This window comes from Entelurus aequoreus, linkage group LG02, assembly GCF_033978785.1.
Source record: "Entelurus aequoreus isolate RoL-2023_Sb linkage group LG02, RoL_Eaeq_v1.1, whole genome shotgun sequence".
Classification (NCBI taxonomy): domain Eukaryota; kingdom Metazoa; phylum Chordata; class Actinopteri; order Syngnathiformes; family Syngnathidae; genus Entelurus; species Entelurus aequoreus.
In genome coordinates, this window is record NC_084732.1 from 46,457,973 (window position 1) to 46,479,281 (window position 21,309).

Below are 21,309 nucleotides of genomic sequence, written 5' to 3' on the forward strand. Positions count from 1 at the left end.
ATCATAACGTTCCTGAACTGACCACAAAACAACCTAATGTTTACCTGTTGGCAGATTGATTGATTGATTGATTTATTGATTGGATTGTTTTTTCAATTCCCTCAAGATAAATAAAGTATGTTAATTCTGTTGTACTTTAATCAAAGGAGAAGCTATTATTTTGACGACAGTACTTCCGCCTGATCTGTGACCTTTGTCCAATCTCTCGAAGATAAATAGACGCTGTCTGTCACTGTGAGCAGCACGTTATACACCGCTATTTATACAACTACAATAATAAACATGTTGTTATACTGGTATCTACACTACAATGCCAACTTTTGATAAAACTCTTGTTAGCCTGTGCACGTACAGATCAGCATAGTAAGGTCAAATGAGATAAAAGAGTAGATAGTAAGTCATGATATTGCAGGATGATGGAAACATGAGCACTGACTAGTTGTAAAGACGAATAATGCTTTGCCTACAGGGAAGGGTGTGTGTGTGTGTCTGTGTATTTGTGTGTAGTGTGTCCAACTAAAGAAAAGAAAAACAATCTCAAAAAAATCCCGACCCAGACTAAATTACACACCGTTTCACTTCTACATAGGCAGCATTTATCATGGGAGCTGATTTGAAAACATCTCAAACGAAATCAGTGTTTTCAATGGAGGACAACTAGGCGTAAAATATAGCCTAGCAGGCGATTGTGGTTGAGGGTGGAACTCTGTGGAAATCCAAGACAGGAACATGTCACACCAAGTACAGTATATTTTCTTTTTACAGCAGCCTCAGTAGTGGTTGAACATAAACAAATCCTATGCAGTAGAAATGGATTCAAAGCCCTTCTGTGTGTGTCACAAGGACTTCCTGCTTAAGTTTCAATCGATGATGATAAAAGCAAACAGGCAGGCAAACGCATGCAGAAAAACAAATGTACATAGCATTACATAGCGCCTAAAACATAGCGCTTTTGCAACTACCCAATTATACTTTCTGGGAATCAGTCATCCATCTGCCAAGGGCAAAGAATCCTACATATACTGTACAGCAGTGGACCCCAACCTTTTTGTAACTGCGGACCGGTCAACGCTTGAAAATTTGTCCCACGGACCGGGGGTTGGGGATCACCTGTTTTACTAGTTTATTCGTAGGTAGTGGTAGTACACATGGGTCACTGCCCTGACCAGGACAGGAACTGCTCATTTAGCTATGGCTATAAGCTTACTTTTATTATGTTTTTGTCAACTCAGCAGTCAAGAGTACAACTACAGAACACACGGGTTATTCATTATTACATGACTGCAGACTGTTTATGGCAAGGAATTAAAACTTTAAGAAATCAAACGGAAAGACTCCAATCGTGTTAATGGTCTTCGTTGTAGTTCAATAAAAAACACAAGTCTCGTTAAAACCTATTACATTACTTTCGTACACAGTTTCACTGTGTGACAGGGTGCAGTGCGATATATCGATATATATTGTAGTACGACATAAAAATGCCTATCGATCAATACACTCTGTTGCTTATGTCGTAATTTTAACACCTGGGATGCAGCTAATGTAAATGTGTCAAGGCCGGGACTATGGTGTGGTTTGTTTTCCCGTGGTGCAAAGCGACTTGACCGGACACGACGTGAAGGTAAGGACATGTTCAATATTTTCACTCAAAAAGCTCCAAAAGTTATAAACAAAAGGCGCGCACAAAGGCGGAGAACAAACTTGACTAATGAAACAAAACTTGCAAACTACGGCATGAATAAAGAAAACTTACTTGGAACGAGAAAAGAGCATGAAAAAGAGCAGCATGGATCATCAGCATGAATAACAAGGGTGTGTAGAGGGTGATGTCGCCAGGCTGACTTCCTGGCAACTATCGGTTTAAATAATAGTGACATGATTAGTGAAAACAGGTCGGTGACTCAAAATGTGAAACAGGTTAAACTAATGGTTGCTATGGTGACAAAACAAGAGAGTGAAACCAGGAACTAAAAAGCATCGAAAAAACAAACAGCACATGGCCAAACAAAAACATGATCAACACAGACATGACAAAATGTAGCAATGCTGCTACTGTGCGGTAGTGTTTTTACGTCACTTGAAAGAACTTCACAATTAATTATGGAACTACTAAATTATTAGTTTGTAAACCTCTAATAAGAAATTCTAGTTGGCAAAAAGGAACTAAAATAAATAGAAAAATATATAATTTTTATTTAATAAAGAAATCTTCGAAGGCTGCCTCATACAACACAAATGGAAAATGGGAGGACTTTTTTGACTGCCCGTTGCCATGGGATGCCATATTCAAACTAATCTATAAAACCACTATCGATGTGCAAAATCGTTATTTTCAAATTAAAATTATTTATAACTTCTTACCCACAGGGAAAATGTTAAAATTATGGAATATGACAGAGTCAGATGATTGCCGATTTTGTTGTCAGGAGCCTGAATCCACCCTGCATTTGTTTTGGTATTGTCATATTGTGTCTTTGTTTTGGGTGGAAGTTGAAAAAATGTGTTTAAGGATTGGTTTGTTTATGAAGCTTAATGTGGTTTCTGTTATTTTAGGAGACTTCATTGACAATCATGATTTAGTCAATTTAATTATAGTACTCGGTAAAATGTTTATTTTTAAGGCCAAAAACAGATATTCACTTAGTATTACTTTCTTTAAAACATTTATTCAGTATTTTCAAATTTTAGAAAGTTACATGGTTGAAAACGATAATGATGCCAAAAAAAGATGAGAAGTCCTCAAAGGCTTATTTTGAAAGTATAATTATGTTTATAGATTATATGATATCTGTTGTTGTGTTCCCTAATTTGAGTGACCTGGACATAATCTGGACTGTACATAAATGCTTATTTTGAAAATGTAATTTTGTTTATAAATTATATGCAATCTGTTGTGTTCCCTAATTTTTTTCTGTGTACATGAATGAAGGTGTGTGTTGCTGAGTCCGACTTGGACATTATCTGGACTGGGCCTGGTTTAAAAAACCCTTTAAACAAATCTAATTTCATTGACAACCTGGTCTGTTGAAGATAAGGCCCTTTTTTAAAAAATAAAATAAAATAAGATAAATAAATAAAAAACATTTTCTTGGATAAAAAAGAAAGTAAAACAATATAAAAATAATTACATAAAAAATAGTAATTAATGAAAATGTTAGTGGACCAGCAGCCTATACAATCGTGTGTGCTTCAGGGACTGTGTCCCTTGCAGATGTGCTGTCTATGTTGTGGGAACCAGAATATTGGTAGCAGAAAGAATTAACCCCTTTTGTGTGAGTGGGTGTGGATGAGTGTGCATGGGGGAGGTTGTTTGGGTTGATGCACTGATTGAAAGCGTATCTTGTGTTTTTTCTATGTAGATTAAATTTTTAAAAAAAATATATATATATATATATATATATATATATATATATATTATTTTTTTTTTTTTTTTTTTTAATTTTTTATTTTTTTTTTATTTATTTATTTTTTTTTAGAACAGGCCCGCGGGTGACTCATCTGGTCATAACGGGCGACCTGGTGCCCGCGAGCACCGCGTTGGTGACCCCTGCTCTACACGTAAGAGGGCTGATCGAGCTACAAAACCCAAAACCAGTGAAGTTGGCACGTTGTGTAAATCGTAGATAAAAACAGAATACATTGATTTGCAAATCCTTTTCAACCTATATTCAATTGAATAGACTACAAAGACAAGATACTTAATGTTCGAACTGGAAAACGTTGTTACTTTTTCCAAATATTAGCTCATTTGGAATTTGATGCTTGCAACATGTTTCAAAAAAGCTGGCACAAGTGGCAAAAAAGACTGAGAAAGTTGAGGAATGCTCATCAAACACTTATTTGGAAAATCCCACAGGTGAACAGGCTAATTGGGAACAGGTGGGTGCCCTGATTGGGTATAAAAGCAGCTTCCATGAAATGCTCAATCATTCACAAACAAGGGTGGGGTGAGGGTCACCACTTTGTGAACAAATGCTTGAACAAGTTGTTTAAGAACTACATTTCTCAACCAGCTATTGCAAGGAATCTAGGGATTTCACCATCTACAGTCTGTAATATCAAAAGGTTCAGAGAATCTGGAGAGATTACTGCACGTAAGCAGCAAGACTGAAAACCAACATTGAATGCCCGTGACCTTCGATCCCGCAGGCGGTACTGCATCAAAAACCGACATCAGTGTGTAAAGGATATCACCACATGGGCTCAGGAACACTTCAGAAAACCACTGTCAGTAAAAACAGTTTGTCGCTACATCTGTAAGTGCAAGTTAAAACTACTATGCAAAGCGAAAGCCATTTATCAACAACACCCAGAAACGCCGCCGGCTTCGCTGGGCCTGAGCTCATTTAAGATGGACTGATGCAAAGTGGAAAAGTGTTCTAGGGTCTGACGAGTCCACATTTCAAATTGATTTGGAAACTGTGGACGTTGTGTCCTCCGGAACAAAGACGCACAAAGTTGAAAAGCCAGCATCTGTGATGGTATGGGGGTGTATTAGTGCCCAAGGCATGGGTAACTTACACATCTGTGAAGGCACCATTAATGCTGAAAGGTACATATGTTGCCATCCAAGCAACGTTATCATGGACGCCTCTGTTTATTTCAGCAAGATAATGCCAAGCCACATGTTACAACAGCGTGGTTTCATAGTAAAAGAGTGCGGGCACTAGACTGGCCTGGCTGTAGTCTCCCATTGAAAATGTGTGGCACAAAATGAAGCCTAAAATACCACAACAGAGACCCCGGACTGTTGGAATAACTTAAGCTGTACATCAAGCAAGAATGGGAAAGAATTTCACCTGAAAATCTTCAGAAACTGGTCTCCTCAGTTCCCAAACGTTTACTGAGTGTTGTTAAAAGGAAAGACGATGTAACACAGTGGTAAAAATGCCCCTGTGCCAACTTTTTTGCAATATGTTGCTGCCAATAAATTCTAAGTTAATGATTATTTGCAAAAAAAAATTAAGTTTCTCAGTTCGAACATTAAATATCTTGTCTTTGCAGTCTATTCAATTGAATACTGTATAAGTTGAAAAGGATTTGCAAATCATTGTATTCTGTTTTTATTTACAAATTATTTTAAGTTAATGATTATGTATGTCAGGCTTGTCCCTGACAGTTTTGGTTATGTTTTAGTTTTCTCTCTGTTAGCGTTTTATTTCCTGTCAGCGCTCTTACTTTTGTTCAGTTTCCTGCTTGCCTCCCTTAGCGCTGTTCCCCTCAGCTGCGACTGATTGGCACCTGGCCACACCTGGTGTCAATCAGTCGGCTGCTATTTATACCTGCCTTGCCCTCCAGTCTGGGCTGGAGTATTGTTTGCTGTATGCTGTGGACTGCCTGTTTTTTGAATGCTGTGAGCTAAGGATGGGTTGATGAGGCGTCATGAAGCGTTTCGACACATTGCAAAACTGTGTCGATACTGTGTCACTAAATACTGACATCTGCTGGACATTAAAAATCCCTACAGGCAACCTATGGACCGACTCAACTGACACTGATTTTATGACCTAGTATATACAATAATATAAACCAAGTCATTGTATTTCATTTAGGATTATTTCATATCTTCATTTAAATAAAAATATATTTTTATCTTTTTTAGATACAGTCAATAAATAATGTGAACATGTATCATAACATGGAAATCTAAGAGAAAGTGTTGTGAATGAGGATGCTTGTGGACTGGGATTTTTTTTTTTTTTTTTTACACACATTTTTATTTAAAAAAAACAGTTTTTCCAACGTATTAAATTTTAGACGATTTCTCTTCTTAGTTATTATTTCTCCGGCAGTAGAAAAGACCCGCTCACAGGGCACAGAGGAGGCGTCAGTGCGACACAGTTTGCGTATCGGTCACGTGACCGAAACAGTTCATGATCGGTCACGTGACCGAAACAGTTCATGATCGGTCACGTGACTTTCTAAAAGCGGTACGCGCACCGACACAGGGTTTTGCTCTATGAGCTCGACGCATGCGCCGATGCATCGGTGTTGCCGGACCCATCAATATTGTGAGCTCTTCCCTGGATCCTGACTCCTGTCCCTGTTTGCGGTTTCCTGGTATCTGGTTCGTGTTATCCTTGCTTTTTTTAACATTAAAACCATGTTTTCTTGTACCAAGCCTGTCATCTCTGCATCTTGGGGTTCGTCACCACCACTTCCTGACAATGTAGCGGTAAAGTCCTAAACTGTTACTGCTACTGGTTGCCGAATATAATTTAAGCTAGTTTAGACGTGTGCAGTCAGCTAATAATCGATGTCCAGAATTATGTCCATGTTTAACAATAATGTTAATTATCATACAGTCACGTAAATAAAACTCACTTTGTAATAAAACGGAAAATAAACGAGAGCAAACAAATAATAGCCTGGCACAGTCAAAAACTGTTGCGCCTCCACTCAGCAACACCTGAGCAAGATCCCAGCCCCTCCCCAAGTAGACTTGCACTTGGCATTGAGCCAACCCCTTAGTGACGTCATGAACTTGACATACAGAAAGAGTATGTGGCGCTTACAGATTTGCAAATAAAATTAGGTTTCTCAGTTCGAACATTAAATATCTTGTCTTTGCAGTCTATTCAATTGAATATAAGTTGAAAAGGATTTGCAAATCACTGTATTCTGTTTTTATTTACGAATTACACAACGTGCCAACTTCACTGGTTTTGTATAAATTGGTGTTGTCCACACCAAGGGTAATATTAGTAATTTAGTAGGGTTGAGTTTTTTCTTGGCCTGATGTGGATCTGAGCTGAGGATGTTGTTGTGGCTTGTGCAGCCCTTTGAGACATTTGTGATTAAGGGCTAAATTTGTATTGATTGATTGATTGATGGTATATGATCGCTACACTTATGGTCCATATCTTTATTTTCTGAAAATCATGTTTTTGTTCATCTTTACACATTCAGGGATTAATTCCTTGGACACAGTAGGACTTTGAAGGCAAAATGGATTTAAATGTGTAACAGATAGTAATTTTTTATCTTGATTAGTTATTGTCGACTATTTACTTTGTTTTCTCAAACAATTACATGTAATAAAAGAGAATACGTAACGATATTAAATATTGTGCTGATATTGTCAATAGCAGTCATTATGAATACATTGAAAAATGTGCAGTTAATACATGTGATCGTATCAGTATTAGCATTGGCCGATATCACTTTTAGATGAATCCCCGATTGTAACATTCCTATGACTCACACATACTGACCAGTGTTAATTTGGTTGACTAATAAATGTTGTCTTAGTTGTCGTCAACGACCTATTTTTCCCTGATTAAAATATGACGGTAACTAATCAAAACAAACGCATGTTGACTGAGACGATGACAAAATCAACCAACAGTTTAGTCTACTAATAAAAACGAAACGAACATTTTGACAGAAAAGACATCCACTTATATTAAATGTTGTCTTGTAGATGGGTGGGTCAAGTTCAGAATATATCCAATCACAGCTCTTTAGCGCATACGTATGCGAGAGGGGCTGGGAGTAAATTACGGGAGCAACGTCGCTCGGTTGGTAAAGCGACCATGCCAGCAACTTGAGGGTTCCCGGTTCGATCCCTGCTTCCATGCTAGTCACTGCTGTTGTGTCCTTGAGCAAGATACTTTACCCACCTGCTCCCAGTGCCACCCACACTTGTTGAAATGTAACTTAGATAATGGGTTTCACTATGTAAAGCGCTTTGAGTCACTAGAGAAAAGTAATAATTAGGTCCACAAGTTCATGCTACTTTTGTGTTAAATAAATGTTTTGCAGATAGCCTAAATAAAGGTCATTTCAAGGAAACTTTACAGATGCATTATCTATTTTACTTTGTATTTTAGTCGCCAAAATTTACTGTAATGTTAGTTGACTGAAATGCTGTGATATTTAGTCAACTAAAACTAGACTAAAAGATGACTAAAGTTTGACTAAATGTAAATACATTTGCCAAAAAAACTAAAGTTAAAAACTGCTGTCAAAATTAACAATAATAGTGACTATTGCCACCTGCTGACTTGCAGTAGAATTCATTGGAGACACGCAAGCTGACAATCTGCTGTAGTTACAGCAGCATGATCAAGTGAAATGTTTTGGCTGAGACACAACAGCAACAGTGGATCTTTGTAGTGACAGTCTAATAATAGTATTGTTGTATCAGATCTCAGCTAAGTAAAGGGCCTTTGGATTTAAGTTGGAAATGTTTAGCTATTAACAGATGAGCTAAAGACTACTGGACTAAATGTCCTCAAGTGTTTTTAAATGTTGATGTTAACGTTGATGCCAAACATAATTCACAAGGGGCTAAATTATGGTTGGATAAGTACTACTAGGGTTGTTTTCTCTCATGTGGCCCAGTTTGGAAATTGGATTCAAATTAGGTCTTATATACAGAAACAAATCAAATATCTGCTGATGCGACTGCAGTGTCAGTAGAAGGATCAGAAAGACAGAGCCTAACCCAGCTTCCCAGACTTTGGGTAAGAGGTGGGGTGCACCCTGCACTAGCCAACAGTTAGTCACAGGACAGTACAGCACTACAGTACAGTAGTGCTGTACTGTAGATGTCAACAAACAAAACAGTCAAAATAATTAGACAACATTGCAATTGGATGGAGTAGTCAATTATTACACAGTAACAAAAACAATATAATAGCAACATGGGGCCTCCTAAATAGCATTATTAAAAATGGGCCTAAGAAGGTTTATCCTAAATACTTCTTAGACGAAAATGTAAAAAATTACAATGTGAACAAGGTAGTTGAACGCTTTAATAAGTACTTTGTGAACATTGGACCAAAACTGGAGGAAAATATTCCCGATCCCGAGTCAGTTGAGGACTCCAATGACACTATAGACAGAAATCCAGAATCGATGTTCCTCGAAGGTATGACAAAAGAGGAAATAATCAATATTGTTAAAAAAAAGTTAATCCAAGACCTCAAATGATTGTAACGAAATTGATATGGAAACGATAAAAAAAGGTTATTGAAGAGATTTCAGAACCTTTAACATACAGTATATCCGATTTTGTTATTATTACAGCCAGACCTGTGTGGCCGAAACCGTCAGGTACGGAAATAAACACACAGGTCTGGCTATAAAAATAACAAAATCGCATAATTTTTTGAAGAGCTAATGAACCTCTTTGGATTACTTTAACATATATCGGCAACCTATCATTTCCAATTCCCAGACACAATGAAAATAGCATACCAATTGGTCATACCAATTTATAAGACTGGAGACAAAACACAAGTTTACAAACTACAGACCTGTTTCTCTACTTCCACAATTTTCAAATTTTTTTGAAAAACTGTTTAAGAACAGATTGGACAAAGTCATAAATAAAAATGATACAAACACTCAGACAACCAATACGTATACAGAGACAACATTTCAACATCAATGGCATTAATCGAAATAATGGAAGAGATCACCAATGCAATAGCTAGCAAAAAATGTGCTGCTGCAGTGTCTATGGATTTAACAAAAGTTAAGTTAAGTTAAAGTACCAATGATTGTCACACACACTAGGTGTGGTGAAATTTGTCCTCTGCATTTGACCCATCCCCTGTGAGGGGAGCAATGGGCAACAGCAGTTGCCGGGAATCATTTAGTGACTTAACCCCCAATTCAACCCTTGATGCTGAGTGCCAAGCAGGGAGGCAATGGGTCTCATTTTTATAGTCTTTGGTATGACTCGGCCGGGGTTCGAACTCACAACCTACCGATCTCAGGGCGGACACTAACCACTAGGCCACTGAGTGGGTGTGTCAAAAGCATTTGACACAATCAATTCTAATATCTTAATAAACAAATTAGAACGGTATGGCATCAGAGGGTTTTGGTCTTGGTAAGAAGCTACTTAACCAACAGGAAGCAATACATGAAGATAGGAGAACAAACAAAGAAATATGAGGAAACAACTCCAAATATGCGCTTCATTCACTAACGGTGTTACACATTAGAATAATACATAATGTTGAATATAAAGAACATACAAAGCCCTTTATTTATTGAATCAAAAATATTGAAATTCAACAACTTGGTCCATTTGCAAATAGCTAAAATTATGTACAAAACAAACTATACTGAATAATGTACAACAATTCTTCTCAACAAAAGAGGGGAAATACAACCTTAGAGGAAAGTCTAATTTAAAACATTTGTATGCACGTAAAACACTTAAAACCTTTGGCATATACTTATGTGGAAATAAATTATGGAATGGATTAAGCAAGGATATCAAACAAAGCACTAATATGATTCAGTTTAAGAGACTGTTCAAACTACAAGTGTTTACAAAGTACAAAGAAGAAGAATTATGATAAACATCTTGAACATTTAAAAAAAAAAATAGATAATGCTTATTCATGTATTTAATATTTGTTTACTTACAATTTATTTATTGATTTATTCATTGTTATGTTACAAACAGAGAACAAACAAACGGTATAAAACTGCTATGATATAAAAAGGGGTAAGATTAAAATAAGTTCTGCTTCTTACTACTCCTTTTCGGACGGGCTGTAAAGAAACAACTGGAAATATGTGATGTATTACATTGTAATTGTACTGTATGCATGTTAGAAATAAACTGAAACTGAACTGAACATAGGTGCATATCATAGCATTTACCAGATACTACACAAATATGCACCCAATGGGCTGTAAGAAGGTCAAAAGCATCAATCAGCTTGGACGCTCAGTAACTACTCTGTAGCAATGTCATGATGTAATTGCTTTATCACGGCTCACTGTGTCCATGGTCTTCCCTATATGTGTTTTTGGGTGATAAAAAGTAAAGCAATGCAGACAGACACACAATACGAGCAGAGGCATTCACATATTTCACATGTATTGTAAACTGAACTAACCCCCAGCAATCAGAAGTGCTAACTACCGAAGTATGTAAGTTTATACGAAATCATCTCTATCATATCCATTCATCCATTTTCTATATCACTTGTCATCATTAGTGTAATGGGTCAGCTCGAGCCTATCCCAGCTGGAGTACACCAGCTGGGATAGGCTCACAGAGAACATACAGTATAAACAAACAAGCATTCACACTCACATTCACACCTATGCACAACTTAGTCTCCAATAAACTTCTATCCATCTATCCATCCATTTTCTACTGCTTGTCCCTCTCCTATCCCAGCTGCACTCGGGCGGAAGGCAAGGTACACCCTGGATAAGTCACCAACTCATCGCAGGGCCAACACAGATAGACAACCATTCAAGCTCATATTCACACACTAGGGCCATTTTAGTGTTGCCAATCAACTAATACCCAGGTGCATGTCTTTGGAGGTGGAAGGAAGCTAGAGTACCCGGAGGGAACCAACGCAGTCATGGGGAGAACATGCACACAGAAAGATCTTGAACCCAGGACCTTCTTATTGTGAGGCATGAGCACTAACTAACCCCTCTTTCAATGTGCTGCCCTCCAATAAACTTAACATGTACATTTTTAGGAAGTCACATAAAATCAAACTGCTATATTTCTATACCTTTGTTGCACATGACGTCACATTATGTCCAGTTGCAGACTTGGCACCGGCTTAAGCGCTCGGTCGGGAAACAAACAGTCAAGCACTTTTAAGAGTGGACTCAGTCAGACTGCCTCTAGGTAATGTTACAATTTTCCATACCAACAAAGCAAGAAGTAAAGGTCCACTTCTAAAAAATACACTAGCTTGATGCTTATTTACATTAGATTTGCAATGGACATGCTACCAATTACTATAATTCATTTAGATAACATGACCATTTCATCCATCCATCCATCTATTTTCTACCACTTGTCCCTCTTAGTGTCACGGGGGGCTGGAGCTTATCCCAGCTGCACTTTAGGGCAGAAAGCCGGGTACACCCTGGACAAGTCAGGGCAAACACAGATGGACAAACAACCATTCACACTCACATTCACACACTAGGGCAAATTTAGTGTTGGAAATAAGCCTATCACCAGGTGCATGTAAGGTGGGAGTAAGCCAAAGTACCAAGAGAGAACCCACAAAGTCGTGGAAACTCCACACATAAAGACCCCTGAACTGGGAATCAAACCCAAGACCTTTTCGCTGTGAGGCCTGAGCGATAGCCACAGCTCCACCGTGCTGCCCCATAGCGATTTCAACACATCCAAATTTGGTAATCGAAACTACAACTAATATGCATGTTCCAATCAAATAGCTGGTGTGTAATAAGTACAATACTTATGATATAAACACTCAACAAAAGAAAAGACTGGAACTTTTAACCTAACGGCAAACACTACTTCCTGGCTGTGGCAACAGGCCGAAGTCTATCCACTACTGCCATCTAACGCCTTGGAATTACAACTGCAGGCAAAGTCAACTATACAGTACAGTGCAGTACTTGCAAATGAGGCAAAAAAAAGTGTTAAAAAAAAAAAAAAAAAAATAGATGATAACACCTGAAAAGCACAGCTTAATTTAGATTTATTTTTTTTAAAAACAACACATTTCACCGCACAAAAGTACTTAAGATTGGTACTGTTGATTGTAGATTGTCAGGTACCGGGAATTGGTACAGTATCAATTCAAATGTGAAAGGTGTCTATCCCTAGTCGGGCTAGAACCCACGCACGCATTAGAAGGAAATGCAAACTTCACACAATCTTCAAACAGAGATGTTCCAGTGATTCAAACCTTTTGTCATTCTAACCAGTAGGTGACAGTGAGGTCCACATCTCACAATACGGTCATAACAACTTGCTGTGGTATAATTGTCTAAAGAGGTGGAAGTCCACAGTATCAACACTGTCGGATTACCTTTATGATGTTGCCAACTCTATTCACAGTGAAATATGCTGACAAGAGTTTACAAATCAAAGATGCAAGTTACTTCAAGGTCTGACTGCCTGTCAGTCGCAAAACAAGGCCGAAAATGTAAACACACAGTCACGCAACCACAGAGATAGGAGTGCACACTGTTTTGAGAATATAGTAGCTGAGTAAGTAACAGGAGGGTACTTCTCATCTGACCATTTCCTTGGTAAAGAGTTACATCATAACCAGGAATACCACACTGATGTCATCACTGAGAAACCAAGAGCTGACACAAAAAGATATGGGACCACACCCACACCTTTTGTTGCTTCATCAATCATCCTTCCTCACAGGATTTTTTGCCATTTATGTCGCAGTTGACAGACATCAAGGGGTTTCTATTGTGCCATGGCTAACACTATGCAACTTGGTGAACGACTGGGTCTTTAGCCATAACTACCATTGAGGACACCGAGGTCATGACTCATGTCCTCTGTATTTTTTCAAGTGACAAAAAAGAAGATGATATGACTACCGCAAAATGTACTTTGTGTAGGACATCGGATCATCATCTCACAAAATACGATCTTTGGTCTTGCACTGCCGGCTGCAACTCCAGCAACGTAACACAATGACATCCACTTTTACTATAATCATCATCTGATCCGAAATGTGCTGTCAACATAACATTAACATTAAATTATACTAATGTAACTAATGTTGGTTTCATCTGAATGAAATTGATGTGAAACGCTGTCGGGAAAAAACTGTTGTCATGTCAGCCAGGTTCTGTTCACAGAGATCAAGCCTGCCCTAAAATTAATTGCGCGTAGTTCTTCACGATCCGTGGGGTTGGGTTGCGGTTTTGCGTAATGCACAGAACATGTCAAATATGTATTATTGAATGGCAATGCCCCTTATATAAAATTTTACCCCAAACGTACTCCTGGGCACGTCATGCTCTGTCACTGATAATAATATGAAACATTATTTCCCTCTCAAATTTCCAGAGGCTTTTGTAGCCCGTGTCATTATTACTTAGTTGTTAAACAGAGGTTGTGGGTTTCATCCCCTGTCATAGTTGAAACTATAAAAATCTATTTAATTTATGTTTTAATGATGGTAAAATTGTATAATACGCAAAACTTCAGGATAATAATAAAAACAATGGACTGTTGCAAAGTCATGCTGATTGTCAAAGATGTTAGTTTTACCTCAACTGAAAGCTTTTGTTATCATGGAAATTAATTGTGTTGCTCACGGTAACATTTATATGGTGCTGGGATAGACATGATTTCAGCTTTTCAAAGCTCCTCTTGAACCACCAATTTTTGACGTCTGTGTTTTTCAAATCCAAGTTACAGCCCTGACTGGGTTTTGGGATGATTACAAATCCCTTTTCACTTGTCGCAAACCGTATAAAAGGTGAGGATCCAGGATTCTTTTCTGAGATTCACTGTCATTTTTCCCCTTGAATTTTCAGGGTCTTTATGATAACATTGCACCAGCAGTAGTTTGGTACCTACGGTATGAAGTAGTACAGTTCGGTACAGCCTGGCCTTGGAACAGGTATGCACTGGTTTCTGTTAGTGTGATTCTGTTTGACAAATGTACTGTTGTGTCAGAAATGCTAAAGAAAATTCATAAGACAAACTACATAAAGAAAATATGCTTTGTTACATGGCCACAATTATTGACTACTAAAATTACAACATCAAAATGTTCATTGAAACAGCCAAACATATATCTACGGCAGGGCAATTCAATTAAATAGTTTTGGGCTGCAGGAGACTAAAAAAAACTAAAGCCCTGGGGACCGGACTTCTCTCTTCACTATTCTTATTTTGTACTTTCCTGAGAATCTGCTGTTTTCAAAGGACCTACTGCAAAAAAGCTAGTGAAAGATAATTTATGTGACTGTTTTTTTAAACTGAGTTTGCGATCATTCCTGGGCAGGATTTGGTCCCCGAGCCGCCGGTTGAATAGCCCCGATTTAAGGGGTTAGGAAACTTGTTACTGAACTGATAACTGACAAAAAATCATGTTTGTTTGCAGGATGAACAGTGTTTTGGAGCCTGCAATATCAAAACAAGTGAACTACTGGACACTGCAGTCATTTGTAATAGTGTTTTCAGTCATTACGCAATGTTAAAAAGGATCATTTGACAACATTGGACACTGTTGTAGCCCTCAGATTGCTCCACACAGTAGGTCAAAAACTCTCACCGACAGCTAAGCAGTGAAAACGACGACTACATCATGGCACTGACGAGTGTGTCGTCGAACCACAGCAACAACAAGCCTAACAAGTTTCCCAGGTCCGCTGAATGGGTGTTCATCTTTTTCCGAAGAGGGAGCTCAAATTCCTTAGCAAATCTTCGCAACAACAGCGATGAGGTTTCGAAAATGAAGCGCCCGGCTTTTGAGACCAACAGAGAGTGGGGGCTCGGTCTGCTTGGAGAAAATAATGCAAACCATCTGCTGTCATACAACATGCTATCCAGCATCTGGCAGAGAGGGAACTACGGAGCAATGCTATTCGGTTAGAATGGCAAATATTTACTCCCCATCTTATCACACAAGGGCCTGAAAAATGCCTAAATGGTTTAGCGTTATGAATATTATATTTGTCAAATTGTCCGGTCTGCTGTCATATCACTGCTACACTATTCTATTCCAAACAGTCCTCTCAATTAAACCAAGTGAACTATACTATATTTTCCATTACAATTTAAGGGGGAAGTCTCTGTAAACTGTGTTATGGACCTTTTGTCTTTTAAGTTTAACCACAAATGGTCCAGACTGGTTATATTATATATGAGTAAGTTGCAGTCTGGTTCTTTGAAGTTGCTTCAAAGCAACATATTTGCATGTGAAACACATGAACAACTAACTGCAAAAGAGCTTGTAATTAATTATGTTTCTGTCTATTTGTAACTATATTAATATTGTAATGTTTATTTTAATCTATTGTATTTCTTATCATATTTTATTGCTTTGTATGTAATAAATCTATTGTTTGTTATTACATTTCAGTGCTTTTAAGAGTTATTTTTAGTTTCTTGTAATTAAGCCACTGTTTCCAAGTCTAGGTAGGCACATACTGTATAGTTCTAAAAGAACATGCTTTGCAGATGAGGCTTTTGAGTACACCCTCATTGACATATACTGCATTTTATCCAACATTTGGTCCCCACATTTTGCCATAGAAGCTGATGCATGGAAGGACCTGTTACCAAAACACAATGCTGACAGAGGCCACACCACCTCTAGGTGTGTCTGCTGCAGGGATGCCATTCTGTAACCAGGAAAAACCTGTCTCCATGCGATGCACAGGAAAACACACACTGTCTCTGACACATGCCGCCTCCTTCTTGTTGCACGAATAACCGGTTTTAAAGAAGGATGTGTCCTTGATGTGTTGAACTATGTGTATGAGACTACGTCATTATATAGATTTGGTAACTGTTGAGCTGTATTAAAAACTGCCAATGCACTGCATCATCCCATCCATCCATCCATTTTCTACCGCTTGTCCCTTTTGAGGTCGCGGGGGGTCGCTGGAGCCTATCTCAGCTACAATCGGGCGGAAGGCGGGGTACACCCTGGACAAGTCGCCACCTCATCACAGGGCCAACACAGATACAGACAACATTCACACTCACTTTCACACACTAGGGCATCATACTAAAGCTAAATAACAGGTCAACTATAAGAAACATCTCTACAAATCTACAACCCAAATAATAATCCTGTAGTTGTATCATGCCTTTGATGGTGCCAATCAACCTGAGCATTATTATCATTGTAGATATAGCAGGTGTACCTAATGAGGTGTCTTGACAGTGTTTCTAGGCAGGCACATAAAGTCAAAAACAGCTCTGGGGTCCTAACAGTCGTTACAATAAGCTATCATTAAAGGGGCCTTTCAAGTCTAGTCGGGAGTAAATCGTTACTTTTAACTCATGGTGTTTTTTTACATATGCCATACAATGAACAGGGAAATAATTCCGTAACATTACTGTAGTTTTGTAACGTTAAACATCACTCACCATCTTCAAAGCAACAGTGGTCTCCTTCCCCGAGGTCCAAATATATGTAAGCGTCTCAGAAGAGTACCTAGAAGCTGGAGGACAAAAAAATCCAAGTTGACTTTGAAGATATTTCCTAATGGGTCCGAAACGCTTAGATGCGGCCGCCTCAGCTGTGACCTCCTTCCATAGTGAGCGCACGTTCGAGTCCTCTGACAGCGGCAAACTGACTTGTGGAGTGAGTCCTCAAAACTGGGCTTGAAAACAAAACACAGGAAACTGAGCCGCAAGGACCAATCAGAGGAGGCCAAGAGGGGCGACTATTAAATATTCATGAGGTACGAAACTTTGACTGCGCACGCGCATTTTGAAAGCCATAATAATGGGATTTTAGTAGTACATCATGATCTCTCACGATTACACCAGCTCTTATATTTACACACACACACACACACACACACACACACATATATATATATATATATATATATATATATATATATATATATATATATATATATATATATATATATATATATATATATATATATATATATATATATATATATATATATATATATATATATATATATATATATATATATATATATATATATATATATATATATATATATATATATATATATATATATATATATATATATATATATATATATATATATATATGTCTTAATTAGATTATCCAAAAAATAGTGCTCGGTACCATGGTAGAGCGTAATATGTATGTGTGGGAAAAAATCACAAGACTATTTCATCTCTACAGGCCTGTTTCATGAGGGGTTTCCTCAATCCTCAGGAGGAGATCTCCTGAGGATTGAGGAAACCCCTCATGAAACAGGCCTGTAGAGATGAAATAGTCTTGTGATTTTTTCCCACACATACATATATATATATATATATATATATATATATATATATATATATATATATATATATATATATATATATATATATATATATATATATATATATATATATATATATATATGAGCCTATCTCAGCTGCATTCGGGCGGAAGGCGGGGTGCACCCTGGGCAAGTCGCCACCTCATCACAGGGCCAACACAGATTGACAGACAACATTCACACTCACATTCACACACTAGGGCCAATTTAGTGTTGCCAATCAACCTATCCCCAGGTGCATGTCTCTGGAGGTGGGAGGAAGCCGTAGTACCCGGAGGGAACCCACGCAGTCACGGGGAGAACATGCAAACTCCACACAGAAAGATCCCAAGCCCAGGATTGAACCCAAATTATCATTATAGTTATTACAAAAGTCACAGCAGGATATTTTAAAATGTATACATTTATTTAAGTTAACACAACTATTCATCCATTTTCTACCCTCTACGGGTCGCGGAGGTGGCTGGAGCCTATCCAAGCTGGACTCGGGCGGAAGGCGGGGTACACCCTGGACAAGTCGCCACCTCATCGCAGGGCCAACACAGATAGACAAACAACATATTAAACTCAAATTACCAAATTGAAGATATAAATGATTAACAGGCAAAAACAGTTGGTACAAGTAAGCCCCTGCTGAGTCTTGCATTAGGCCCTAACCTGAGTCTTTTGAGTGAGAGTGTTTAAGAACAGCATATGAGGTCTATTTTACTCGACAGTGTCTTATATACATTACAGTAGATTAGCCTATACGTCATATTTTCTATCATTATGGCTACTATAGTGGGTAAAACGAGTGTAAAGGTGACTATTTGTCAATCAATCAATCAATCAATCAATGTTTATTTATATAGCCCTAAATCACAAGTGTCTCAAAGGGCTGTACAAGCCACAACGACATCCTCGGTACAGAGCCCACATACGGGCAAGGAAAAACTCACCCCAGTGGGACGTCGGTGAATGACTATGAGAAACCTTGGAGAGGACCGCATATGTGGGTAACCCCCCCCCCCCTCTAGGGGAGACCGAAAGCAACGGATGTCGAGTGGGTCTGACATAACATTGTGAAAGTCCAGTCCACAGTGGATCCAACACATCAGCGGGAGTCCAGTCCACAGCGGGGCCAACAGGAAACCATCCCGAGCGGAGACGGGTCAGCAGCGCAGAGATGTCCCCAACCGATGCACAGGCTAGTGGTCCACCCGGGGTCCCGACTCTGGACAGCCAGCACTTCATCCATGGCCACCGGACCTATGCAACTCCCCCTCGCAAGGGACAGGGGAGAAGAGGAGAGAAGAAAAGAAAAGAAACGGCAGATCAACTGGTCTAAAAAAGGGGGGGTCTATTTAAAGGCTAGATTATACAAATGAGTTTTAAGATGGGACTTAAATGCTTCTACTGAGGTAGCATCTCTAACTGTTACCGGGAGGGCATTCCAGAGTACTGGAGCCCGAATAGAAAACGCTCTATAGCCCGCAGACTTTTTTTTGGCTCTGGGAATCACTAATAAGCCGGAGTTCTTTGAACGCAGATTTCTTGTCGGGACATATGGTACAATACAATCGGCGAGATAGGCAGGAGCTTGACCGTGTAATATTTTATACGTAAGTAGTAAAACCTTAAAGTCGCATCTTAAGTGCACAGGAAGCCAGTGCAAGTGAGCCAGTATAGGCGTAATATGATCAAACTTTCTTGTTTTTGTCAAAAGCCTTGCAGCCGCATTTTGTACCAACTGTAATCTTTTAATGCTAGACATAGGGAGGCCCGAAAATAATACGTTACAGTAATCGAGACGAGACGTAACGAACGCATGAATAATGATCTCAGCGTCGCTAGTGGACAAGATGGAACGAATTTTAGCGATATTACGGAGATGAAAGAAGGCCGTTTTAGTAACACTCTTAATGTGTGACTCAAACGAGAGAGTTGGGTCGAAGATAATACCCAGATTCTTTACCGAGTCTCCTTGTTTAATTGTTTGGTTGTCAAATGTTAAGGTGGTATTATTAAATAGATGTCGGTGTCTAGCAGGACCGATAATCAGCATTTCCGTTTTCTTAGCGTTGAGTTGCAAAAAGTTAGCGGACATCCATTGCTTAATTTCATTAAGACACGCCTCCAGCTGACTACAGTCCGGCGTGTTGGTCAGCTTTAGGGGCATGTAGAGTTGAGTGTCATCAGCATAACAGTGAAAGCTAACACCGTACTTGCGTATGATGTCACCCAGCGGCAGCATGTAAATACTAAAGAGTGCAGGGCCAAGAACCGAACCCTGGGGAACTCCGCACGTTACCTTGACATAGTCCGAGGTCACATTGTTATGGGAGACGCACTGCATCCTGTCAGTAAGATAAGAGTTAAACCAAGACAAGGCTAAGTCTGACATACCAATACGTGTTTTGATACGCTCTAATAAAATATTATGATCGACGGTATCGAAAGCGGCGCTAAGATCAAGAAGCAGCAACATAGATGACGCATCAGAATCCATCGTTAGCAATAGATCATTAGTCATTTTTGCGAGGGCTGTCTCCGTAGAGTGATTTGCCCTGAAACCGGATTGAAAAGGTTCGCAGAGATTGTTAGTCACTAAGTGTTCATTTAGCTGCTGTGCAACAGTTTTTTCGAGAATTTTGGAAATAAACGGAAGGTGGGAGACCGGTCGGTAGTTTACCATGAGGTCAGGATCGAGGTTAGGTCTTTTGAGCAGAGGATGAATAACCGCTTTTTTGAATGCTAGGGGAACAGTGCCGGAGGAAAGTGATAAGTTTATAATATTTAACACTGATGGACCTAATAATACAAACAGTTCCTTGATAAGTTTCCCAGGAAGTGGGTCAAGTAAACATGTTGTTTGTTTTATCCCACTTACACGCTGTAATAATTCCTCTAATGTTATTTCATCAAAAATAGAGAGACTATTTTGGAGGGCAGTGTCCGTCGTATATACAGTCGTATTTGTGTTAATAGAGCCCAGTTGTAGCTGGGATGCGTTGTCTTTAATCTCCTTTCTAATGAGTTCAATTTTCTTATTAAAGAAATTCATAAAATTTGTGTGTTAATTTGTGTTTAGAGGGCTATAACAATGTTTAAAAAACGGTATTCAGAAGGTCATAGACAGTTTTTTATGCTCTAACTATGAAAATTTTCAATTTATAAATAAGAATTTCCACTCTGTGAAAATTCACTTATCACATCCGGAACCAATCAACAGCGATAAACGAGAGAGGGCTGAATAGACCTATAACTTTTACATTTTGAAATGAAATTGCTGCGACGAAATATCCTCTGCACAATTTCCCCTTTAAAATTGCCTTGCAAAGATTCACATACTTGATTGTCCTGGTTAAACATACACCTGCAGAGCTTTATAAAGCAGACTTTGTTCCACTGTTTTTCAGAATCCAGGGAGATTTTGATCGCTGGTCCTTGTTTAATTTATCGACAGTGACTCGTGTCAACTCTCTTAAAATGAATGTACTTACGCGACTTTCCTCTTTGTTCCAGTGTATACCACTGTTTCTCCCTCATTCCTTCTATCGTAAATTAGATAGTCAGATTTTAGAC

At 38.7% G+C, this 21,309-nt stretch overlaps 1 protein-coding gene across 2 annotated transcripts in view; it reads right to left on the bottom strand.

The window, feature by feature from the left end:
- Positions 1-17,083, bottom strand: part of myo1ea (myosin IEa) — an 89,899-nt gene extending 72,816 nt beyond the window's left edge. Inside the window, exon 1 of one of the 2 annotated variants that reach the window (XM_062027842.1) lies at positions 16,841-17,083. In XM_062027842.1, coding sequence (XP_061883826.1) covers positions 16,841-16,843 — 3 coding nt within the window. In that variant the 5' untranslated portion in view covers positions 16,844-17,083. The remainder of the gene's footprint in view (positions 1-16,840) is intronic. The other variant, XM_062027851.1, reaches the window with a different exon arrangement.
- Positions 17,084-21,309: the final 4,226 nt, after the last annotated feature.